General features: G+C 39.3%; 1 protein-coding gene across 14 annotated transcripts in view; it reads right to left on the bottom strand.

Moving 5' to 3' along the window:
• Positions 1–25,533, bottom strand: part of col25a1 (collagen type XXV alpha 1 chain) — a 204,901-nt gene extending 179,368 nt beyond the window's left edge. For 4 of the 14 annotated variants that reach the window (XM_032583099.1, XM_032583101.1, XM_032583104.1 and 1 more), the window contains exons 1-2: positions 24,915–25,533; positions 24,739–24,808 (exon numbers count right to left, since the gene is read on the bottom strand). In XM_032583099.1, coding sequence (XP_032438990.1) covers positions 24,739–24,808; positions 24,915–25,154 — 310 coding nt within the window. In that variant the 5' untranslated portion in view covers positions 25,155–25,533. The remainder of the gene's footprint in view (positions 1–24,738; positions 24,809–24,914) is intronic. The other 10 variants (XM_032583097.1, XM_032583098.1, XM_032583107.1 and 7 more) reach the window with 3 other exon arrangements.
• Between the last annotated feature and the right edge of the window lie 1,058 nt (positions 25,534–26,591).

Raw genomic sequence — 26,591 nt, 5'->3', positions numbered from 1 at the left:
CCCCTCCTTCTGTCATCTGTTTTCTGTTTCTCAGGCGCTGGCTTGGCTGCACAGCAGCAGCCGGGACTGGCCTTGTGGCACTGCTCCCACCACTATCACCTTCTATAATCCACCCCCCTACCACAGCAACCCGGAGGTGCAGTAGACATCCACCTGTCTGTAGGGATTCATAAAGACTTATCCGCATGTTACACCAGACCCCAAAATGTGTATCCGCAAAGATCACTGAGCATAAACAGTCCTGCTGACATAGTAGTTTCACAAGACAGATATAGTAATTCTGGCCAGTATGAATGTGACTTGTTTCTCTGTGGTATAAAGGCACGCTTAGCTTTTCACCAGTTAAGATTTCTTTATCTGTAAGAACATTACATTCCCACGGTTTCGAGTCCTTCCTAAAGCTACACAGGAAAAATCTGCTGATGACTGAGGAATCCGGTGAAATTCAGCTCAAGCAGGACTGACCGATGACCTTCTGAAAACTCACAAATCCAATCTTTTTTTTTTGATCTGAAAAAATGTTTGAGCTCTACCAGGTTTATGTAACAGAACATGTGGAGAATATGACTTGCGGAAGGGGGGCCCCAAGGTTAGCAATTTTGAATGTTGGTGAAGTGTTTCAGTGAGAAAGCATGGAGAAGAAATAAGCTATTTTAAAAAGTTTTTTTGTTTTTTTCACAATGTGGAGATACAGCTCTGTAGTTTATATAAACCGTGTAAAAGAGAAGTGCTCTGTTTTATTATTTTGAACTTTCAAACTCAATTGGTTGTTCTGGATTCAGCCTTTTGAAAAAAAATTCTCTATTGCTTTGTCCTTTTTAAATAGTAAAACACCATTTCAATCTGGAGAGACTTAGACGGAGAAACGGGAAATAATTAGAAAAGTTTAATGAATTAAATCTTTGGTGCTCGGGCCCCGGCTGAGGACATTGATTATCGCAAACTTTGCGATGGGCTCGGATGAGCATTCCATATGCTGTTAGGAACGTCATTCCCCGGGACCCGGCACTGGTGGTGGAGGTGATAAAGGATGCGGCCGGATAGCCGAGCGAGTGGAGGTGAAGGGGTGGAGGGGTGGAGGTGGGTTGAGCTCTGCTGGAAAGCGCAAGACGCCATGGATGGTGGTCCTTATCAGCTGGGGCTTGGACGGTGATTGGACGTGACGAGTCTTGGACCAGCATTGATCAATCAACGGTGATGAGCCAGAAGATCCGGTTGGATGATGCAGGTGGGGCTAAAAGAGTCTTCCAGATTGAATTTACGCCTAGGCTTCATTTTACAGTGTAACTTCAACGTAGTTCTAAAAAATAAATAAATAAATGGCCACTCTCAGCAGGAGGGTTATAATAATATTTTAAAATTATATTTTTAATGCTGTTTTATATCTTTTTAATTGTATAGTTTTTTAAAGAAAAGCTGGCTTCCTTTCATTGCTGCTGGTCAGCTGGCTGAAATAAACCACCGACACTTCACCTGCCTTAGAAGACGGATGGATCTGAGTGTTTGGAAATACTTCAAGTCTTTGATAACAAGACTTGAAATATTCGTATGGATATTAAAGCAGGGCCACTTATTCAAATCGTTAAAGTAACAATGTTGGACAATAAGCTACAAGCAGCGTATCTGTTAAGCAGCTGGCTGCATGCTGACAGATGGTCCAACTAATTTACACACTTGTGTTACTTTATGAAGAGCAGCACAGAAAATGGGTGTTCATATTCTTCCCAATAGCCAGGTTTATATAGTATGGAGAATTACTAACGGTATTATTGGATATAATCTAACTTTAATAATAAATATAATCTTATATTAGTAGCAGTAGGAATATTTTTCTGTTTTACATTAAAGGGTTTTAGATCATGTTACATATTTAAGCTTTTAAATTTAGTGTTACTATTTTTAGGTAAGGTTACCATGCCATGAGAATCTCATTATCATCCCTTCCATACCTTGTAATTTTTCAGTAAATGTTCAAACACATAAAAGTGAGTGCACTGTAAATCTTGGGCAACAAAAAAGGAACCTCACATCTTTAAAGTCCAAGATTCACTCCATCAATATTTTAAAACCCTAAAAGATTTAATTTGCAATAATAACATATTTGATAAATCTCTTGAAATTTTTATCCATGTGGTTTGTTTTCATTACACAAAGGATGAGGATATTCTTACCCATATACAGAGTCTGGCTCATTGACACTGGAAATCCATCTGTACCAGCAAATAATTTAACAGAAAGGCGCAAATTCCCCCATTTTGGCAGCCGTACTAGACATGTTATACACTAGTTTGACTTTTTCCTCTGGGAGCTCTCAAATCCTTGTTTAAATATTAGCCCATGCTTAACCTAAGACACCGTCTTTAAATGAGACTCCACATAAATTAACTAAATGCCTATTAGGTAATCAAATTTGAGTGTCTGACAACCTAATTCAGGAAATTATATATTCAACAGCCATTAGAAAACTTGGGTTGGAGCACTGAATAAATAAAGAATAAATATGCTTCGTGTCACGGTAAGATTACGAAACTACAGATATATTACAGCCAAGGAGGTAAAGCGATGCTTTAAAGTTGCAGTTACCAAAGTGGTGTAATGAAAAATTCTCACCTACTCCAACACATCCAGCTCACTTGTAAAAAAATCAAAAAAATCTAATGACCACAGCAGGAGGTCTTGTATCCATCAGTAGTGCCTAAAGGGCCTGCTTCTGGCTCACTATTATTTCCAAGTGTCATTTCGCTCCTAAACAGAGGCTCTGTTATTTTCAGTGACATTGTATGGTGTGCCACATTCACTTAATGAAGCACGCCGACTTCCTCACTCCCCGGCGTGACAGCAAGGCCTCTCGGAAGACGAGAGTGTGGGGAGGAAGGAAAGCGGCTATAAAAAGATACTTCAGGAGACGGAAGAATTGCTTTGTTTGGGTCCTGCCATTACCGAACACTAATCACGGTTTTATTTGCGTCTTGTACCAGAGAATGTTTGAAATGTAGTTTCCTTAAAAGAAATATTAATGCCGTTTTAACACGTTCACTTACTTACTTTTCAACCTTTCATGCATTTTATTGTCAGTTTGCCTAAAAGATTAATGAAGAATAATTGCTAATTGGAAGGGAAATTATGCAAAGTTTCCACTTTTCTTTGTCAAACCATGCATCTGAAGTGTGTTGCGTATTTGTATTTAGTCCTATAAAGTAAATACAGCTAATTGCCTTCATAAGTTACCTAATGTGCAAATGGTCTAATTTCATCTAAGTATAATTCCAGCTGTCCTGAGAAAGCCCCAGAGGTTTATTAAAGAACAAACAGCATCATGAAGTTGTTGAGACGTTTAAAGCGTGATTAAGCTGGAAAACAATATATTTAAAAATATGACCATGTTCCAACAAATTAATAATTTAAAAACAGAAAGAGCTGGGCAGAACTGCAATCCACAACTGCATAATATATTGTGGCTTTATCATAATAATATCAGGTATAAAAAAAGTCTATACAGCAAAGAATTATTTAAAATGGAAGAATTGTTTTTCTACTATATTTCAAGGAGCACCAATTCATCCCAAAGGTGGCTTTTCTTTCAACTCCTCCTTCTCTCTCTAGACAAATAACTGCACCTGAGTGGACCTGTCTGTGAAACTCATGAGGTTTGCAGACGATGCCACTGTTTTATGGGTCTGATCAAGGACCGAAGATGACGCTGCATACAGACAGGCATTGGTACGGCTGGTGCACACCTGGTATGCCAATAAAATACTCGATCTTTTGGAATATTTGTGTGTTAGAATGTCCCAGTCAAAGTCTAGACCCAAATCTTTTTAAGGATCTGTGCTGAGACTTGAAAATGAACCTTTTCAAGTGGATGGTAAAAATACCCCAAAATTTGGGGTGTTTTGCAAAAAGTAAAAAAATTCAGTTGCTATACTGGCAGAGCTGATAGAGGCATACCCCAAGGTAAATGCAGCTCTAAAGGCAGCCAAAGGTGGTCTTTAAAGTTAATAAGTTGGGGAAACGGGGCCAATACAAATCTCACTTTCAGAAAAGGTTGAAAAACAGGAATTACTTGTCTTCCACTTCACAGTTCTGCACCACTTTGTGTCTATCACATAAAAATTTTTAAAAGGACACTAAATGTTGGTGGTTGCAATGTGACAAAAGCAGAAAAGTTCAAGGGTATGAATACTTCTGTAGGGTCTGGTAAAATGAGGTAAACGCCATCCCAACATGTGCTAAAAATTACTTGCCTTTTCATGACTCATCTAATCTTGCATACAATTGCATAATTAGCTTTTAGAGTCTGTTTACTCACACTACTTTGTCTACGTGCTGTTTTGCTTTCCAACAGTAGTATTTTCCCTGATTGGTGCGTAATGCTTCCCTAACAGTGGCTCTTTGATAAAGGTGCATTACGAGTCAATTTGTACCTCTTTTACTACATTAACAGACTTTCCCCTCACTGGAACATTTGGGTGTGCAACCTTGGGGGAAAGAAATCCCTTTGATAAACTCAAGGCACTGTCTTGTCATGAAGCCCCATGGTGAGACAGTTTCAGTGTGCAGACAGGAGCCGAGAACCCAGGACCACATGAGAGTCTCCAACGGAAACCCCTCTGTACACACTGCAAATCAAAGCGAAGACATGTAAGTGTTTTTCCACACGCTTTCAACAGACAGGAAGGGACAGACTGAGACAAAGACCCAGTCTGGTCCCTCATGAGATTTTTCGAATTAAGATCTCCATAAATATCTAAAAATTGGAATTAAAATGGAGGGTGTGTGTATGCCAACTGTAAAAAGAAAAATGTTTGTCTTACTGGAAGAAAAATAAATGTGTCCAGGGCTTTTAAGCAGTTTGGAAAAGTTTGGAATTTGATCCAAGTATTTTCCAGATCTGGATAAGCATGAAAAACAAGAGGGAGGAAAACATTCACATTTCCAGAGTTCATTCCCTGTCCAGCGGTCTAAATGTTGCATCCATCCATCATATATTGTAAAAGTTTAATTGAATAGTTTTTGCCTTTGTTTAGAAAGCAATCATGTCATACAGTGTATTTTTGTCCAAATACCTAATTTGTATGTATTTTTTCTCAAAGGTCAACATATTGTGTGACCTTGAGAGTCGCACAATCTTTTAATTAGAAAAAAAATAGATCAGCTTTGCATTTTGATACAATTAAAACTTCAAAGTCTGTTCTAGTTGTACTTTTAATATTGTTTCAACCCATAATTAACAGAAATATGATGCATAAGCTTGTTCCCATCGATTCAAAGAAAAGAAAAAAAAACTTAAATCCACGGAAAATGCAAACTTATTCCACTAACAATGGGAAGCATTGCAGCAGCAGTCAAGGTGCTACCGCTGCTCGACTGTGGACAAGTTGTGCCCTAAACAGCCTGGTTTTTGATACTAAAACAGAACCTGCTTTGATACACATGGTAAATATTGATTTCTCCAGGACGGTTTCACTGCAGCCCACGGGACTGAAGAAACTCAGACCTCCCCTGCTCCTGGCCCTGCTCCCCACACCTGCCGTGGCTGAAGACTTTATTTACACCAGAGCCAGTTGGAAATGCCCATATGGGGCCACAGTAAAGCCAGAGATGCAAATACACAGACATACACACCAGTCCACATTCCTCCATGTTTCATCTCCAGTCTGACATTTTTTGGGGAGTCTGACAGGGTGTCCATTCTTAAAGTCTGCCTAACATGAGCCTGACTTGCTAAGCATGTATTTACTTACACATGAAACAGTTAAACAGGACAAGACCCAAGTGACATATTAGATATTTGAAAACATCCATAACGGGGGAAACCTGACCTTATGAAACATGTTTTAGGATTTTAACAAAATTATTGAGAGCCAGTAAAATCCCATCTAGCTGTGATAATACCAATGTCTCCACTGACTTAGAAGCCACACCGTTGTGAACCGTTATAATCACTGGAGAGTTTATATCTGAATCAAAACAGTACGAGGCCTCCGACATTTCGTCAAAGAGTAATAATTACCAACATGAAAGCGTGCCATATAGAGAAGGCCAAGTTGTCACTCGAAGGGTTTGTTGTTTCTATGAACCGTTTAATGCATCCCCTGGAGATATTTATACAATTTATCATTTTGAAACATCACAGAAGCACTCTTTTTTTCTTTAGAAGGAGAATGCAGAAAAGCTCTGTTAGTTCTCCGTTATTTCCTCTCAAACTTTGAGGTTAAAAACAATAAATCCTTATTCTGCAGCTTGTTTGAGGATGGATTTTGTGACGTAAAGCTTCTCATGAGGGAACCGTATCAGCAGTGCACACACAGACTGCTCAGAGTCAAAATAAGGCATGCATTTTGTCCACCAACTTCCTGTTTGTGTGTTTTTCTGCACTCAATAAATCCAATGAAATGTTTACAACCGTTTGCTTCCATCATTAAAAACTGCTGAGACACAGGGGAATAAAAGAAAAGATGCTCCTTGTGGGAAAAATTGTCTATCCTGAGTCAACAGTTGTTGACTCAGGATAAAGAAAAAAACAGCTCAGTTTTGCCACTGGATTAATTAGATCAGCCGTTTATTTAAATTGTTGACAGTTGCACAGAGGGGGAAATAAATTAGATAAAAGCTGTCATGAAGGTTTATGTTGTTCTATGGCACCACTGCACACCAGACTCGACTGGTTCGGGTGCTCACGGGTAATTCTTTTGGGATAGGAAATTAAACATTTGTGGATTGGAAAGAGGCTTCATGTGACTTCATGTGAGATCACCAGGTTACAGTTTTAATTTATTGTGTATGTTTTCCAATTCACATAGGGACAAAATTACACATGCAGGCTCAGATATAAACATACATCTCTATTGATACCTAAATATTCCTTGAAAAGTAGTATCTCAACTATAAATGAGCTTTTAGCCTAAGAACAGATATGTGAGCATTTCATATCTAATGCTATACAGTAGCTGCATGATAAGCTGAAACAGTTATAATTTCAATTGCAAACACCCAATTTGAATAACTACATAATACATAATCGGCATGCTGCTACGGCAAGCTGAGATACAATTTAATAATTTGGCTCAGGTGTGGTGAAGCAAGGACACTTATAAAACATGCCGACCTTCAGTTGGCTACTCCTGACTTCCTTATCAGCAGTTAGCTTGAAAAAGCCTACAGGTTATGAGTTGTAAGTTCAAAAGTTCACCTAAAAGTAAATTTTTTGGTGGAAGTATTATGCCAAATTCTTTTGTTGTTGTTTTATATTATTTTATAATGTTATTCCTTCATTAAAAACATTCAAGGAGCTTTACTTCAATTTATTTCTGAGAAACCCTCAAATCTCCCATTGCAGCCATTCATTCTTGTCGAAATGCCTGCTCATACAATGAGCCACTCAACTCCTCCAGACTAGCGGCAGGAGCAATTAGCAAACAAAACTGCAAGTCTTGTGAGCTTATCCTACAAACTACCTCTCTGTATAATGCTCCTAAGAACGATTGTAAATGGCATAAGGAGGAAGCATTGTTGAGACGAAAGTGTTGGAAATAATGCAAAGTCAAATTCTTTTAAGTTGTTTTTGATACACATCACACTTTTATAACAACTGAAAGTAGAAGTTACTTGTTTTTGCTGTAAAATGGCACTATATGCCTGAAAAATACATATTTCATATACTGCATCAAAATACCAAAAAAAACATTCACAGTATGGAGAGAAAATAGTTTCTTTTAAAGCAACCCTTGCTACACGAATCCAAAAGGTCATGATGGACTTTTGCCAGTCGATCTCCCACAAAGAAATTAATACATCTTAGGTCATATTTTTCAAACTGACATTTGTTTGAACATACCTTTTATTTGCAAAAACGAGCTGCCAGTCTGTGGGTCTTGTGAGACATTAGCAACTTTGGTGCAAATGAGAGAAGCCGTTTCGCCTCTGCCAGTCTTGTTGATTTTGGCTAGCGGTCACTAATCTGAGAACCAGCCAGAGGGGACCAGTTTACCTGGGATAGAGTGTCAGAAAACTGAGAGAACGGTATGACATGAGTTTTTTTTCCTTTCCTGCAAATTCTCAGCGTTACCCCCTTGAGCTCAGAAAACATCTTAGCCTCTTACCCCATGCTCTTCACTCGGTATGCTGTTCTTACAAGCCAGCGTACAACCACAAATGATAACTTTATTCACTGTATATAAAATTTACCCAGTGGCTCAGGTTGTGCAGAGTTCATCAGAACTTATTTATTCAGCACAGCCAGCTACCATAATATTATCCCCACTGCAGTAAAGAAATTTGCAGACTAAAATGTTGACCTTCAAAAATGCATATTCACCAAGCCAGACCTCTTAAAAAGGCTTCATCCTGCATTATGATTTGCTTTGCTTAGCCACCTTCACATAAACACAGCCTATAGCAATCTCAATACCTTATTTCTATAGAAAGTGCTATATAAAAGTACAGATACCGCTTTAGCTTTTACATTTGGTCACATCCCATCCCCCGACTTCAATATATTGTGGTCTAGAACAAAGTAGTGTATAATTGAGAAGAGAAGGGAAAAATGCGTCGCAGTTTTCAAAGTTTTAAATCTGAAAACTTTGAAAAGTTTTCAACATATTTCTATGGCATAATATGTTGGAATGTAATATGCTCCAACATATTACGCCATAGAAAATGGCCAATGCCACATTCTCATTCAGCCTCGGAGTCCAAATTTTACAGAGCCACCGTTTGCTGCAATTACATCTGAAACTCTTCATGTACGTCTCTCCCAGAGATGCACATCTAAATAATTCAATTTTTTGCCTGTTCTTTGCAACACCACTCAAGCTCTACTGAACTGTATGACGATTTTTAAGCTTTGCCACAGATCCTCATTTTGATTTGTGTCTGGTCCATTCCAACACACTGATTGATGCAGGATGGTGAATGTCTGCCTCAGTTTCAATTCTTCTACAGCCTCTTTCAGGTTTTCAGCCAATATTCTCCAACATTTAGCTCCATCCATTTCCATAAACTTTGGCCATCTTTTACCATGATGCTGCAATCAACATGCTTCACAGTGGGGATTGCTTTCACAAGGATATGTGAAGTGTTAATTTCTCTAGATGTGAGGTGCTTTCATGCAGGCTAAAAAGTTCAGGTTTGGTCTAATCTGACCATAGTTTTCCACATGACTGCTGCGTCCCCTACATGACTGGTAAACTTTAAACATTAGCTCTTTTCTCCTTCTACAATTTTGTTATTGCCACTTTTCCAAAGAGACTCGATTTATGGAGCATCTTGGCTATCTTTCTGATCAATGCTCCCACTTTAGGTGGATAGCAATGTTTTTAGATGTCATAGTCTTTGCTGTTTTTGATGACTGATCAAATAGTGCAAATGTTTTATTACCTAGAATATAAATACCTTTTAATGTCTCAGTGGTACAATTCAGGTGTGCCAGAAGCAAAGTGACAAGCAAGTAGATTTACAAAAGGCAAAACTATGTTTTAAAAAAAAAAATAAGTATAACCTACTGTACAGTTTATTTACAAAACACTGTGCACATATTAAAATAGCATATGACTGAAACAAATGTGCAGAGTAGGATAATTTAAAAATGTAGAAAATGCACATCTATATAGGGTTAAAACAACTGATTATTTACAAGTAGTGAGAAAAACTACAAAAAACAGCAGGAATGTAAACGCTTATTGAGTTTGTTGAGAGCATTAATGGTTACAGAGTAGCTGGTGGAAGGAAGGAAGGAAGGAAGGAAGGAACTACAATAACGCTGCTTTGAGCACCAAAGATGCAGTAGTCTGTCCCCCCCAAGAAGCTCTCCTGTTCAGCAACAGATTGCTCCTTGGGGTAAAAGACATTTTCCAACAGTGTTGTTATTTTAGCCAGAGTTCTTCTGTCTCCCACCACCCACACTGAGTTCAGGGGGCATACTAGCACACACTTCCTGATTAGTTTATCTAACCACTTCCTCTCAGCTGTTGATAAGCTGCTGCTCCAACATATTATGCCATAGAAAATGGCCGATGCCACACAGTCAAAAACCTTCAACAGGAACGCAACTACACATGAAAGGTTTCCACAAGTCTCTCACTTACCCGTCTACTGTGTTTCCAAATGTTCGTGATGCTGTTTATTCACTAATGTTCTTTAACAAACCTCGGATACCTTCACTGGACAACGACATTTATATGTGGACTCTAACTACTGGTCAGGTTAGTCATGACAACGACATTTATAGGGCAGATTAAGTTACACGCAGGTGGACTGTACTGGTTAGGTGCCTTTCCAAGGCAAACACTGTATTTTATGTTGGGGGTATAAGAAAAAGGAAACTTCATAAAAATCCATGCAACACTTTGAGATTTCATTTGTAACAAAAAAAATTCTAGTTCGTACCTTTCTCGTTACATATCACATAAAATCCTCCCAAAATAAATAGAAGTTTGGAGTTGCAATTTGCAATACGTGAAGAGGTTCAAAAGTTCAAAGGGTATAAATACTTTTGCAAGGCACTGCAGAACCTCCAGGCTTTAGATCAGTTCATGCTCATCCTTTTGTAAGTTCTCTCTAATAAAAACCGAAAAAGCTAAGAAGATGCAGCCGAAGAGTAATTGTAATTACACACATCACCAGAGGGTAGCTTAAACTCTGACCAACGTCTTTCAACTCAGCAACGTTTTCTCAAACTGCAACTGAATCTGGGCCTGGCAAAATGTAGATTTATGGCTATGACATTCACAGGCAAGCGTGCCTGAACTCCTTCGAGACTCAATGTTTCTTTGGTTTAAATCCTGAATTCCACTCTGTTATGTTGTGCTACCCCCCCACCCATGTCTCAGACGAAACTTACACTCTCATGTTATTGGGCCATGACATTTGCAGAAACGCAGATACTTTGTCTGCTCCTGCAACTGACCTCCATCTTTAAAAAAAAAAAAAAAAAAAAAAAAAGTAACTACCAGCTCCGAGGAGGGAAAGCCAACGGTAATGAATCGTAATGAATAACCGCTTTTCAGAACTACAAGTTCATAATCTAGTCGTGTTACTCAGGGGTTTCTGACTTGGAAGCCACACATGTGTAAGACTTTCCCCATCGTTTATTATGTTACATGAAAGTGAAAGAGGGGGTCTGCTGCAGCTGACAGCAAACGCATGCTGAAAATGAAATACAATAGTCAATTTGGGCGTCAGCACGTTTATGAAACGCTCTCCGTTTCTTGAAATTGATTTTACACATGCATTTTGCACCAGACGGAAAGGATAAACTAATCTGGTTACCTTCGCATTCTGGGTAACAAATACGCCAAAACTTACTGGGAAGCCATGTCGCTTTCATTCGGGAGCGCCAGGTCCAGTTCCTCCTCTCTAATCTGTCAACTGGCTATCAGACCATTAATGCTCAACTGCGGCAGCCCAAGTAGAGAAGGACAGCAAGAGGAAGGTAATTTCTCAAGTCTTTCTGCACTGAGAAAGATTGTAAGCACATCAAATCAGTCAGCCTGACACCCAGTATATTGTTGAAGGAAAAAAAGATGCTTGTATTGTTGCTGTAACCTTGACCACACACTTTGCTTAGCTGAGTTATAACCCTGTTGGGATTTGATTTGAGCTCGTCTATTAATTATGCTTGATTTGACCGTCTTGTGCTGCTCTGCCGTTAAATTATAATAAGCATTTTAAGTCATAAAACTAAAGTTTGAGAAAACATTGCAAACACATGGGTGTACTTGCAAGACAATAAAGATTGAAAGCATGCTATTAAAATTAGTGAGCAGAAATGGTACCAATTAGGCAAGTCACAAGATGTCCCTCCTTAGCAGGCAGCATGTTTTTAAATACAACATTGAACACTTCAGCTCTATTTATAGCATATATGCTCAGAATTTCCTTCTCTTTTGAATGTTTTACCTGAGTCACCCTGCATATGCAACAGCAGGAGGTAAATGTGTTTCAAATGGCACTTCAGTTCTAGCCAACATGCATATCAGGACTCCGACTGAGGAGTCGAGTTTGGATTGCAGAACCAGGACCTCATGAGACAGGAAGCTGCTTGAGATAGCAGCAGGACTCGGGGGAAGTGGCTCATTAACCTGGATTCCAACAAAGCTACGCAGGGCGCCATGTTGATTGGTAAAAGAAAGAGGGGTCGACATAAAGGAATATAATGTCTAACCCGATGTTATTTTTAGAAGTGGTTGTGTCTCGTTAAAATCTATAGCGAGGCGTTTTTATGCAGTCTAGACACATGTGAATTATATATTTGCATTTTTACATCTCTAGAAAAGTATGAGAAAGAAAGTGAGGACAAATGTGTCTAAAGGTCCATCCTTCCAGCCTTCTATGCTTGTTTCCTTCCTTTTTTGCATCCTTACCTGCTTCCTTCTTTCTGGTCTTTTTTTCTCCTTTCTGACCTTCATCCTTGTTCTCGTTTCTCTTTTTCACCTACTTCCAATTCGACTACACTTTTCTGACCTTCTTCCTCAACATCTTTCCATCCTTCATTCATAAACTTAAGTTTGTTTTATTTTAAAACTCTGAAAAGTTAAGACTGCGTCCTTTATTTCCATCTCTTGTTCTTTTATTTCCTGTGCACTGGTTACAATTGACTTGTCGCAATTCCATATGTCCCTCTTCTTTAACTTTCTTTACTCTCTTTGTTCCTTCTCGTCTTTCTTCCAATCCTCCTTTTCCAGTGTCCTTCCTTCCTTAATTAACTTATTACTTGTGTTCCTCTGCTTTTGTCTCCTTGCATCCTGTCTTCTTTCGTGTGTCCTTCCTTGTTTGTCTTTTTCCATCAGCCTTTAATCTGAAGCAATAATGCTTTCTTTCCATCTGTCTGTAGGGTTTTCTCATTTCCACAGTGGAAGCATTGTTATGGACTACTGGAAAGCAGAGTGATGCCAAAAAACTTGAACAATACAATTAAGTTCTGTGTGGGAAAATGCCTGGAAGTGACAGGCATGAGAGAACAATGGAATGGTTTGCTCACCTGGACCTCCATTTTACTAAGCCCTCCGAAAGCAGCTTCTCATCTGGTGGCCCGACCAGCTCCATCCAGTCCCTTACTGGGCAGACGGCCCAGTGAAAGGTTTTCAGCCCAGTTTTGTTTAAAGTTGCTTTTTTTTTTTTCCTGGCTGCGAGATGTTTTCTTGCAAAAACTCACAGCTGTGTATCCTTTCTGTGGTTTTCTCAATTTTCTGTCCTTGTTTTACACCACACCGACAGGTGAAACTAATCAGCGTAATCAAGGCCGCATGCACCTTTCCATGGTGGTGCATTTGCTCCTGCGGGACATTTGAGCACCAGAGAGAGACGGCAGCTTAACCACACATTGTTTCTCGGCCGAAATCAGTCCAAAATGTAGGCAAGTTTTCCATAATACTCAACGGAAATAAATATCTGCTCTAAATCCATAAATTATTTGTATTTTATATTTTGAAAAGGACATAAAAGGCTGATAAATTAATATTTTTGTGTGTGGAATATCCACTGGCTCTGAAATAGTGTTTTAATGTCTACATATCAGCTGCATAAGCTCTCCATAAGATCCTCTAATTCACAAGGAAAATAACATTTCAACCCAGTGGGGTTGAGGCATTAGAAATCTACAAAGCGTAAAAGTAAAAAACAAAGAAACTGAATGATTAAGATTTTCAGTTCACCTCATTCTCAAACACAGGTTTAAATGATTTCATTTATAATTGTAGCAGGTTGTGATATGAAGTCAACCACTGTGTCCGGCACTGCTTCCTATGATTCTTGTGCAATTTTTTTATGTTAACACAAATGAATAGTTTTTAACTCTGACTGAAGCGTATCTCGTTTTTCTGATTTTCCTTGAGCTTTCCTTGAGCTGCATCTCAAAGAGCTGACACCATCTACAAGAAGAGTCTGTGAAAGCAAAGCTTACTGAGCTGTGACCAAACCCTCTTGCTCAATATAAATTCATTTTCACTGACGACGCTTAATGAGCTTTTCCATGTATTTTAGATTTGCCAAGTTGTCATTCAAGGCACTGGAGTGTTTGAAGAAACTTTTGCACATTTCAAATTGATTGCATGCAAATCAAAAAGCATCAGTAAATACTGAAGCAACACATCTCAACATCACAGATTAAGAGAAGAAGGAACAAATTCCTTCAAACTATGTCTTTCCTTCTGCCTGTCCCAATTCGGAAAATTAAATTAACAAGCCGCAATGACTTGAAAACCTTGTTGCTCTTCATTGAAGGGCAACTCAAACTGCTGCATGCTTTTGTGGTACTGCGGTCTATACATGTATATCCATGCATCCAACTTAGTCCACAGGTGTGCATCACTATGTTAGCTGGTGCACATGGGTTCAAATATTTGCACTGTGTGTTTATTGCCCTTTTGGATCCACAGCCGGAATCACATTTCATGTCACATTTAGCAAAGCTTTGAGAGGGAAGAGCCGCCTGGCAAAGTGCAAGTTCTCCCCCGGTGAGCGGCGGTGAGGAGGGGGGCGGCGAACATGCCAACAAGATCTCAAGCAGAGTTCCTTTCATTGACAAACACCCTGGACATCCAGTTCACGGTCCACTGGACACCGAACACCAATAGGAGCTCCGTTTGGACAGTATGACTTTCTTTTGAGTTTAAACTCTTGGTGGCGCCCTCAGGGACTCTGGGAGCATACATCATCTGGCAAGCTGCTGGGCAAATCCTGCTTTTCTCCATCACTTTTTCCACTGTGAAAAACAGTTTGAATCCCTGCTGTCTTCCAATGGCCTGAGGACAAGCTGCTTGTTTTTGCTCTGCCGAGTTGGTTCAAAACTTGAAAAGCTCTCATAAATGTTTGCATCAATTGTAAATAAATGGTTCTCAAAAGGATTACTGCCAGTGCTACATTGGGTGAACACCAACTTGTCTTGGTTTCAACTTAAACAATTAAATTCCCATTCTACTCAGCTGTTTCTCTAGGTGATTTTTTTTTTTACTTCTCCTAAATGTTTGGACATTTTAGGACTAATATGCTATGTTCTGAAACTACACTCCCAGGCAACAATAAGCACCCAGAACAAGCAGTTCAATTTAATGTGGTGCACACGTGATTGAGCGATGGGGATTTAACCAATTCAAACTCAAAAGAGGTGATACAAATACAACAGCCTCCAGAGACCACAAGTGATGACATGACAAGTTGAGCAGTCCTTTTTTTTTAGTCAAAACAGTGAGTGAAGGTTATAAGATACAGAAAACTTGCCACACACTAGGCCTACGATTGTTTGAGCAGGATTGCGTCGCAAATAGCCAGAGGTTTTCTGTTTTCAACAGACATTTTTACAGCTGCTTGTAAAACCACCATTTTAATTGTGATCAATGTGTCCAAACCCAAAATCTGCAAAAGAGCTATTGTGATTCTCTGTAGTCTAAAAGGCAAAAGTGTCGGCTTACAAGGCAGAAAAAAGAAAAAAGCGAACGGCTGCAGATAAGTCTAGTGAATAGAAACACTATTCGAGGAGTTTAACAAGGTCAGTAAAACTCCCATATCGGCATGCAATATGGTATAAGGTGACATTATGTGTTTAAATACTAGCAGCGTGATGGTCATCCCTCTTGTAGAGAGATGAAGCCGCCAGCTTCTGGTGGCCACAAATTGATGCAAGGTTGGCAAGACGACTTCATTGTGTACGAAAGGACCAAAGTACAACTGCTTCTTCACAAATTACTCTGTTCAGCTGTAAAGGGATTGAGGACTATTATCATAGACTATGACTATGATAATTCTGAAAAGTCATTTTCACTGTAAATAAAAGTTTTCTATGTATCCTGGGGTATGTTGTAAGTTTCTCTAAGAGGGTAAAGCAACGTCAAAAGTACTGCGTTGTCACACAGAATGAACAATTCCTTAAACAGAAGACATGCTGTTCAGGGAGGGTGTCACACATAAGAAGTTAATTTAAATTAATTGGAAAGTTGTGGTGCAGGGATGAGTAAATGGGAAGGGAAACTAAGCAATCACAAAGGAGACTCCTGTGACTGAAACTTTGCACCCGGCGTTATGAGCACGTTTGTAAGTCATCTTTTACTGCAATGAGTCACTGTTCTCTGAAGGCTTTCTGCTGGATGTAGTGGACCTACAGCGGTGATTTTACACTAGAGGTCAAAAGGTAAAGAAAGGTACAGACATGATGACTGTTGAAATATGGCAATATCAAGTTCAGATGTAGCAGAAGCACAGCTTTAAAAGGAATAATACAAAAAATAAATATGTTTTACCCATATTTTGGGTGTGTCGCTAAGTCGCAATGATGGAAACCTTTTCATTTACCTCCAAGAAGTAAGCTTGTGAGAAGCCAAGACAGGATCTCTGAGCTTCCTGCTTTATTCCGCACAAAAAAAAAAAAGGAGTAAAAATGACGACTGCGAATCACCGCCAGGAAATGTTCAAGGACACACGAGACAACCATTAGAGCTGGGGCGTTCTGACTCTCCTCCATTCTGTTTTTGGCCCTCGTCCTCAAAGCCTGCGGTGCTGAAATCTGCAGCAAAGAGCTGTGCTGACCTCCGTCATATAAAATCATGTAATCTGCTCTCCATTCAACATGCCGCCCTCAGGTTAACGTTGAGTAAAAAAGGGAAAAGTGTGCCACTCTGCCCGGCTTTAAGCTCATTTCCATCTTTTGTCAGCTGGCGTTCTTTGCCATACCTCATAAAAACAGCTGTCAAGAGTAGAAAGAGGCCATCTGTGCTTTATGCAACATTCTTCTCCTAATAATCAGCCTTGAAGTCAGGGCAAATGTAACATTTATTCTCCTTTCTTTAGACTGATGTCAAATCTGAGCTCATTGCAACAAGTTTTTCTATAAAGATTCGCAAAACTATTCACTTTAAATTTCTCCACATTCTGCCATGTTGGAGCCACAAGCTATTTCACTGGGATTTTCTTCAACGCCATGTTGGCTTATCACATAAAAGCCTTTTAATAAAACACACTTAAGGTTGTGGTTGAATAGTAGGAGAACCCTTGCTAGACTGTAAATGTGAAGTGCAATTAGCTCCAGGTTTGTAAGTAGCTAAAGTTAGAAGCTTTTGAGCAGGAAGCAACACACTCATAATTGGCTCTTCAGCGCTGGACGCAGGTGAAGCCTCCCACGCTCCTTTGCCATCATCTCCGGCCTCAGTTAGTAACAAAGAGAGCCAAACCTGACTCACCTAACCAGAAGCAGCTGGCCTCGGCAGCTACCTGGAAGTCTGCTCTGCTTTACCTAGCACTTGGTAATTACACAACTATTAGCGCACCTCCTGGCTCCAAACCGCACAGAGGGCTTAATTCAGAAGCTGTCAGTGATTAATTACAGGTTACTAAGGTGAAGATATCAGAGGTGGCTTTGCTGAACTGTAACTGTATAACCCCACGTGGACTACATTGTTTTGTGTAGTGGAAAGGAGAACTGTAAACAGGTTTGTCTACAAGAAGCTTAAAAAAAAAGTTCTTCACCCTAAAGGCCTGTGATCCCAGCGCGTGCATTTGTGTGTGCAGCTTTACTTTTGGATGTCAAATTTGGTTTAGAGTTGACAAGCTACCCTAAACGCTGCTGCGTCTGCTTACAATTATATTTTGTACGATGAGGTCACAACATCCAGCTGATCTAAGCCCTCGCTGCCCCCGTCTGTTGCACTTGACAGCCAGTTTTCTGTGTGTGTAGTAAGGAAAAAACAAATTCCTGCAAACTGCAAGCTGTACGTTGCAGTATTCTCAAGAGGATTTTGACCGATGTTTAGCTGCCAAGACCTTTGAAGCGTTAACTTCTACAAATGCTTCAAGGGAGATTGGAGGGAAAGGTTGGTGCCTGAGAAGGGGGTTGAGATTTAAGCATATAAGGACCTACATTTGCTGACTCCACATTTTATGATGGTCCCATTAAACATCAAGTTCTGCACTGAAAGCAGAGCCAGGAAAAAGGACAGCGTAAATAAAATATGAAAAAGCAAACAGCCTGCTAATGCCAAGAAATACTTTTAAAACCATACCATCTTCCACAATTATGTAAAAAAGCCCTAAAATAAATTAGGTTTTTTTATTGCAGTAGCATATTTCCATCCGAAAAGTTTAAAAAGTTACTAGAGCAATTATTCAAACATGGAACTGTCCTGCCTAGTTTATCACAACCAGTACTATGATATGTAGGCAGGACAATGACCACCACACCGACTGAGGACCGCGACAAGAAATTCATAAACAATTCGCACCATTTGAGAACTGCAGTACAAATCGGCATTGCTGAGGTCAGCAAGTTTCCATAATTACTTATTTCAAAGTTTTTCCACACAATTTCACAGCAGTGGCAAAGGTTGTGGCAGGCATTGTTTATTTTTCAGGTCTGAAAAGTTTTTAGATACGCCACAAAGTCTTACATCATAAAAATCCAATATTATTCTAGTCAGTGAATGCACCATACCTTAGCACTGTTAGGTTTCTATAAGAACAATGCTCATTGGTATGGAAGTTATTACTGAGGGAAGAGTCAAAGAAAACTATTTTCAGTATCATTGGGGTGTTTAAAAAAGGCAAAGAAAGTACTGAAATGTAAAAACTTACTTGAAAGGAAACATTATTTTCTACATGTTGTTTATATTAAAAAAGAAACATTATTTCAACTGAGTTAGATTTGGTGAGCCCATTTGATCAACCCAAACTACCAGGGTTTCATTTTGAGTAAATACACCCAAAACCAATCTGTCTTATGCTAGCAGGAGAAATGGCTTGTGATCTCTTAAGAAAAATCCTACAAATGTTAAATCTAATGCCACCCTGTATTTGTTTACATTTTGTGAAGAAGGAAGTCGAGCCCATGTCTTCCTCTGAGGTTATTGTGTCATTTTCTCCATTGGTTCTTGGTGCAGCGCCACCACAGGCAGGGAGCTAAACAGGTTTACACATGATAGAGGTATTTATGTTGACATGTTTCAACTTTCACTTTCCAACATTGACTATAAGTTGTTTAGACATAAGGCAGTGTCTTCTTTTCAACAAATTCTCTGTAATTTAAATCAAAGAAAGAAAATTATTGGTCTGTACATGTTTCAAAAGCAAGACCCTCAAAATTTCTCTAAAAGCTAGATATTAGTCAAATTAATCCATCTGTTAACATTTTCTAACATTAAACCAATTTGAAAGGTTGGGGGGCTGTACAATAATCCAGTTTGCCAAAAAGACATGTTAATTATTTAATTTATTTGACCTTAAAACCATCACTAGGTGGGAATTGATGTAGATTTGATGTAGACTTGACTTTAAGTAAGACCTCATGAGCAGTATTCGCTTAGGATGAAAATAATTCCCCTTTGTGCTGCATTTGGGAGCTGTAATTTTCCATGTAGCTATAAAACATGAAAGAAAGGCCGGACCCAAAAAAGTGTAATAGGCTGTGCAGGTAGAGGTAAAAGCACTCAGGATGAGAACAGCACGCAGCATTCGCATCTGCAAACTGAAATGCAAAAATGCTTTTAGTCACTTTGAAGCTGAAAACTAAACAGTGCTTGTCACTGCTACAGATGAAATGACAGCAAGATAAAAGCTACTTTTTAGATTTTTACATAGAATCATGTCAACGTGTAGGAAAATGAGCTAAAGTTCAAGACTGATTTTCTGAGAAAAAAAAAAACTATTGAAATTTCCTCTTATTCAGAAGCACAAAATACCCCCAAGCTATGGCCCATTGCACTGCCTATACAAGCACTCCATCTTCAATGACAGTAATAAAGTGAGGACTGTGAAAAGCACATTATTGTCCTCAAACTGAGAAAAAGAGCCACATCTGAGCCATAGGCTGTCTCTTAGACAGGGGAGAAGATGGATACTGAGTGAACCTATTCAGAAGTCATAGAGTGTAAAGTTATTTGCTTGAAAAAAAACACAAAAAAAAACCATATATATATATATACAGGTATATATATATATATATATATATATATATATATATATATATATATATATATATATATATATATATATATATATATATATATATATATAAAGCTCTCAGCTTGCAAAGAGTATGTTTCAAGGTACAAAACAATCACAGCAGGAGAGTCTAAAAGCTAACCAAAAAATATGCATAAACAAAAACTTGAATAAAGGTATGTTTCCAAAATGTTACCCTGAACCTTTAATCTCCCATTAACTCTTATGTAACAGTTGCATTCTTTGACATTATTAAAAATGGCCTAAACTTAATGAAAAGCTGTCTCTGTGATAGATATTAGGCAAAGTTTGAAGAGAAAAGAAAATGATCCCCCTGCAAAGGTTAAAAAATGTGATTTTCAGGACTAAAACTATGACTGATGATTCCATCACAGTGATTATCTTGCATAGCTTATGTAAAGTCACCCCAGATTCCACACATCTGCATTCAGTCACATTTTTGGCAAAGGAGAGATGGATAGGATCTCTGACTGGGATCAAAAGCTATAACTTCTGATCATATCTTAAACCTAGTACAGTTCAAATGAATTCAAAGTAAAGACCATAAAGGAGTTTAAAACTGGTTATTCAGTCAGCTTTTACAAATTTCCATCCGGAAGATTTAGACAAACTTGTGTAATAGATGCCTACCAGGGCTGTTTCCCACTATAAATTTCTGTATGATAGCTCCAGGAAACTACCTGGTAGAGGTTGCAGAATGATGCGTGGCATGTCATCAGCTGTTGACTGCCCCTGGTTTATCCCTGTCACACTTCATTTGAATCTGATTGGCTTTCATGGTTTAATTTCTGCCCTATGCAGAGATGTGAGTGGAGGAAAATAAAGACCAGATGTATGATGAAGTGCAGAGAGTTGCGTGACTGTGATGGGTCTCATTAATGTTAATCCTTACAGTAATTTTGGTTCGTTAATTCAGGCATGCCCACTCAGCAGATGACTCATTCGCAGTCGATAAAAACACGGGGTGAAGAAGGGGAACGCATTCATTCAGGATTATCGCCTTGTCGAGTTATGTTTTTTTAACTTAGCCAAGACTGAATACAACAAATATGTCTGATAGGATGAATGTTTGAGCTTATTCCAAAAATAGAGGACAGACTGTGTGTGAGTCCAACTTCTAATTGGAGGACAAAGTCTTGTAGCACTGATGGCAGCTGCTGAGCTATAGGAACAAAATCCAATCAACTCTGTATCTCATTACCAACCCATAAGTATTGTTCTTAGAAAAAGTTTTAAAACCTTTCGATGTTAAGTCTGGTATGATTTTGGTTTGGGACTGAGCCACGGTAACATGTGTGTGTTGACATAAACCCTTCTATCATAGCTCTGAATGTTTAAGTGTGTCAAAAAGTTACATTTTGATCTCATCTGACCACAGTGACTTTTATCCACACTTTTGTTTGGCTTTCTTCCTAAAACTTTTCCATAATAGCCAGATTTATAGAGTGCATGGTTAACAGTTGAACTGTCAACAGATTTTCCCACCTGGGTTGTGGAGCTCTGCAGCTCCTCCAAAGTTTTCACGATGTCCTTTGTTTACCTAACAAGCCTTTAAGATCTTCAAAGTATGTACTAAGATTAAATTATACAAATTCCACAATGTGTTTGTTGAGATGGAGTATTTTCAGAGTAAAAGGGACTGACTAGAAAGGCATAACACACTATTTTTCAGATTTGTATTTGTAGAAAAAAAAAGAGAGGGGAGCCATCTCCTCCTTTTTATCGATTTTAGATTTATCCACTGCTTTGTGTTGGGCCGTTTAGTTTTGCACTCTGACAAAATGTCAAAGAGATCTAGGGGTGTGAATGCTTTCAGGGTAACACCCCCTGAGTTTATGACGCAGAGACTGATGGCCCATGATCAAAATTTTAAAAAGTTGTGAAACTTTGAAAACTACCTGAGGCATCAAGTCTAGTAAACAGCCACTAAGTAGTTCAGCAGACTGCCAGGAAAGAGCATAAAGTTCCTGGAAAGCACATCAGCACAGCTCTGTGGAGTGGACACAGCTTTACAAAGGCTTGGTGGACACTTTTTTTCTGACCACCTCGACCTTTTTCATTCGAATCTAATGAAACAAAGTATCTTTTAAAGACAAATGTTTTATTGTGCCTGCAAAAACTGTGCAAGTCTATGCTTTTTCTTCAGAAGTAACATGCTTAATATCCCCTCTGCGGGACCATAAAGGCTATTTCTATTCTGTTTTGCTCCCATGTAAGCGCCAAAGACATTCAAAATGCTGGCTGCATGCAGCAGTGCTTTCCACTTTTTTATACCATTAGTTGGGTTCAAACAAGGTGAATTTAATTGCTTTCACATCACATATAATTCTCTGGTTCATTACTGAAATTACAGCGATTAGCAAAGCGTTGTTTCTGGGCTGATCGGTCATGAAAATAGTCCTCAAAAGTCCTCAAAATCATCTTATTGAAGTGCTAAACGCTTTAGCTATCAAAGGAAGAACTACAGCAATTTAATTTAGCTGAAATGCCACATTATTTAAGACTACATTTAGCGCTGTTAGATATTTAACTTCATTAAAAGAAGGAGCCATTTTCTCTGGGTGGTTGCACAAACATGCAACAACTACAAAGTGAGGAGCACTGCTAAACCCTCACAAGACCTTCACTGCATCCTCCTAAAATTGCTAGAAACCTGGCCAGCACTGCAGGAATAAATGTTTCCATCTACTGGTGGATAATGTGAATTTCAAGTTGTGTTTGTTGCCTATTGTGTCAAATGGACAAAAGCATGCAGCATCATAAGTCAAACAGTCACTCAGAGCCACAGCTCAGCACCGAGCGCTTCGCCTTTGGGCTTTTCCGCTCAGCTGTTACACAATCAGACCCCCCAAACCGTCCTGTGTTGACAGATTCCTACTCATTCCTCCACGTTTAACTGCTCCACCCTCCCTTAGATAAACAGGGCCGGCCCAAGCCTGCATGGGGCCCACGGCTGGCATTTGAGGGGCCCGCCATCAAATTGGCCCACCAGCCACTACAACACCCCTGACTTTTCCTTTTGGTGCTTTCAAAGCTGGGTCAGTTTTGGTATTTGCAGTAACACAAGTGAGTCAACATGACGACATGATGCAGTATGTTTGACCATTACAGCAGTCACTTCACATTTATTACTAAAGGAACAACAGTCAATGTACAGTTCTCAGTTAATTATCTTCAAGGTATGACTCTTAATATAGCTTTAAAACTACGCAAGTTTCATAGTTTTAAAGTTGAATCTCAATAAAAGAAAACATAATTAAAAACTTCATTTTACCATTTAATTTTAAAAAATTAAACTCGTATAGCTTACTTACACACAGAGTGTAGCAATTTTACACTCAAAGTTTCTTTTCTGATTGTGACTGTTATTGCTTACAGCTACAATGAAAACCCAAAATTATGTTTCTCAGGGAATATTTAAGACAGATAAATTTTTACGTTTTTATTACAGGAAAATAAGCTTGCTGAGACGATGAGTGCCCCCAGAGGTGGGCACTTAAGAATGTTGATTTGTTGTTATCGCAATAAATTCCATTTAAAGTTAAAAAAAAATTTTCTTACTGTTGGTATTGTTAGTTGTACTATCTTTTATTTTTAAAATAAAGTTACCGTGTGCAATTTAGTGATACAAATCACACTTCTTTCCTAAAGAAACACATTACAAATGGGAATGTTTTTCAAAAGCATTATTTGTTTTTGCGTGGCTATAATTGCTGTGACACCCAGTCACAGTCATACAGTTAACTAAAAACATCTAACAAATGGTTCTTATCATCACTGTTATCACAAAAGCACCACAGAATATTGTGATAAAATTATAATATTTTAAAATTATATTGCCCAACTCTAATGCACGCAATACTTGGTCAGGATTCCTGCGTAAATCACTGCATCAATGCAGCATGACAAGGAGGCGCACCCGATTCAGACGGATGGGTTGTTGATGAGGTAAGTCAGGCATTTGATTCAAGTGTGTTGGAGAAGATAGAGTTGCATAACAAAAGCTGCAGACTAGTAGCTCTCCACTGCTGGACTTGAGCACTCCTGCCGTATATCCTCTGTGAGGTTGAGGTCAGGTGTGTTTGCTGGTCAGTCCAAAAATCTTCATTTGGAAACTTCATTTCCAAATGAAGTTCAAAATGTACTTTCTCCTGTACAGAACACTTTGTACCACCGAGACACAGTCCATTCCATTATTCTCAAGAACAGATAAGAGGCATTCATGTCTCTGGTTGAAGAGAGGCTTAACACTCAGAATGAGGCAGCAGCGGATAAGTCTGTGTGGTTTCTCTTGGAGCCCTGGCTCCAGCTGCAGTCCATGTCCTGTGTTTTAAACTCTCGAATGGGCTTTGCTTATTAATTATTTTATGGCTGTTGCTTGTGGATTTATTTCTTCTGCCAAACATTTTCCTTCCACTCTACTTTCATATAAGATTATGCAATCTCAACAGCCAGGTGTGTCAGGTAAGGTGTCACTGTCTGCTAGACAACTGTCAAGTCGGTCTTCTTCATGATTGTGTTGGCTATAACATTTCTGTATATAGAATCGATTTTTAATTGAGAAACTGAAGAAAGGGTTTTCATTAGCTGTAAGTCATAATTATCAAAATGAACAGAAATAAACACATGGAAGAGATTAGTCTGTGAAGTATCACTATTGAAACTGAGGAAGCGGAGTGAACTTTTCAACAATCTATTAAGTTGCACCTGTATGTGCGCAACCAAGTTCTCTTGGGGCCCTAATCAGCCATAAAGTTAGTGTGTATCTAGGACTAGTAAAAGTGCATTTGCCCTTACCTGGGGGGCAGTTACAGTCAGCTGAGGCTTGTCTTGCCGTCCTGATCTTGGCGAAATTCTCATAAGAGCGCTGAAAATTGCAAATTAACGTCACTTTAATTCATCTGCACGGAAAAGTGAGACTGGATCATAAGAAGGCAGCTAAAAAAAAACAAAAAGTGGAAGTCATGGTTTACCTGGGAAAGCAACTCGTCCACTCTCTGCTGCACCAGAGAATTGAAATCCTCCATGGAGTATCCGCGGACCTGGATGAAGGTGCGCTCCGACGTCCCGCTCTCCAAACCCACAACTCGGCTCCTGATGTCTGCCGCGCTGATGCTCAGATGGACGCAGAACGCGATGGACGCCACTGAACATAAAGACGAGATGATGTTCAGCGCTGCCGTGCGATAGTGTCGCTTCACTTCTTTCTCCATTTCGCCACTCTCTTTAAATGTCTTTCCACACACTAAACGCTCCTCTTGTTTTCTCGATCCCCCGCATTCAACTGCGCGCCGCCGGGAGTAAACCGCATCTGGTGCGGAGTCACGAAAGGGATGGCACGCTGCTGCTGCTCCTGCTGCTCCGAGTGTGGGTGTGTGTGTGTGGTGGTGTGTGTGTGTGTGTGTGTGTGCGCGCGCGCGTCTGAGAGAGAGAGACTGCAACGATGCGTTCGCGTACTTTATGGTGACAGTCACGGATAGATGAGTAGTGCTCCTGCAAACTTGTTGCACAGTAGCCTGCTGCAGAAGGAAGCTGCTGTTACGCACGGAAACGTAGAAGGAGACACGAGCTGAGGGGGGGGAAGAGGGTAATGGGAGGCAGTGCGCATGTTGTGGCGACAGCTCCCACTCTCATTAAGGCAATAACCCGCCTCCAATCTGCCATGACTGATTAGCATAATTTATTGAATCCCCCCAACCCCCTTTTTTTTGGGTGCTCCAATCTGGGATGGGGCGGTCACAGTTGCCATTACTTGATGGGAAGCGCAGTTATGCTGCTTGTTTTCCCTGTCAGATCCACCACTTGTGGAGCGGTTTAGAGCGCTGCGTAAGAATGCTTTTAAGGGATTAAAAAGCTGCTTCCTGCAAAATATGATTCACAATAAGGACTCTAAAAATAACTACTTGTTTTGAGAGAGAAAAATGGAAGCTGCAGTATCTTTGCGTAAAAGCGCAAAATAATATCAAATGACATATTTAGGGGGGATTAGATGGGATGGAAACTATGGTATAAAAAGAACTGTTTTGATTTAACACAGAAAACTGTAAATTAACTGCACTATGTGTCTGGTTTTTGTTTCGTTTATCTACTGATTTTGTAAATTGGGATTAAATTAAAGTTTCAAGACTTCATCATCTTATAGTCCACAAATAAATTAACACATTACCCACATCTGCTATATGCACAATGCTAATTATTATCATAACAGTGATCAAATTAGAATCTACTCTAAACTCTTGCAGTTTTCCCATCCACTGACTTTATCTTACTTCTGAACACCATGTCTGACAGTTACAGACCTACTGCTCTTTGGCGCCACCACTCGGCCAATACGAGTTCTATCTCACTTGTGAAATGAGCTAGTGAATCTAGCTCACATAATGAAGGCTGCATGCCTCATATGACTTATATACCCTGGGAAAAAAAAATACGCAACACTTCACTCTTGTGCTTTTTCACATTTTGTCACATTACAACCACAAACGTCATTGTATTTGATCAAAATGAATTGTATCTGAAAAGTCTCAGTGATGCACATTAGGAAAGTAGAAGGGAAGAAACACTTTCAGAAAGTTTAAACGAATACATCTAAATATGTGGCATATGGTTGTTTTTAACTTCCCAGAGGCAATACTTCTCTGTGTAATCAC

Source organism: Xiphophorus hellerii, chromosome 14, assembly GCF_003331165.1.
Source record: "Xiphophorus hellerii strain 12219 chromosome 14, Xiphophorus_hellerii-4.1, whole genome shotgun sequence".
Lineage (NCBI taxonomy): Eukaryota > Metazoa > Chordata > Actinopteri > Cyprinodontiformes > Poeciliidae > Xiphophorus > Xiphophorus hellerii.
Note: the sequence above shows the minus strand (reverse complement) of the source record. Positions and strands in the feature narration are given on the sequence as shown.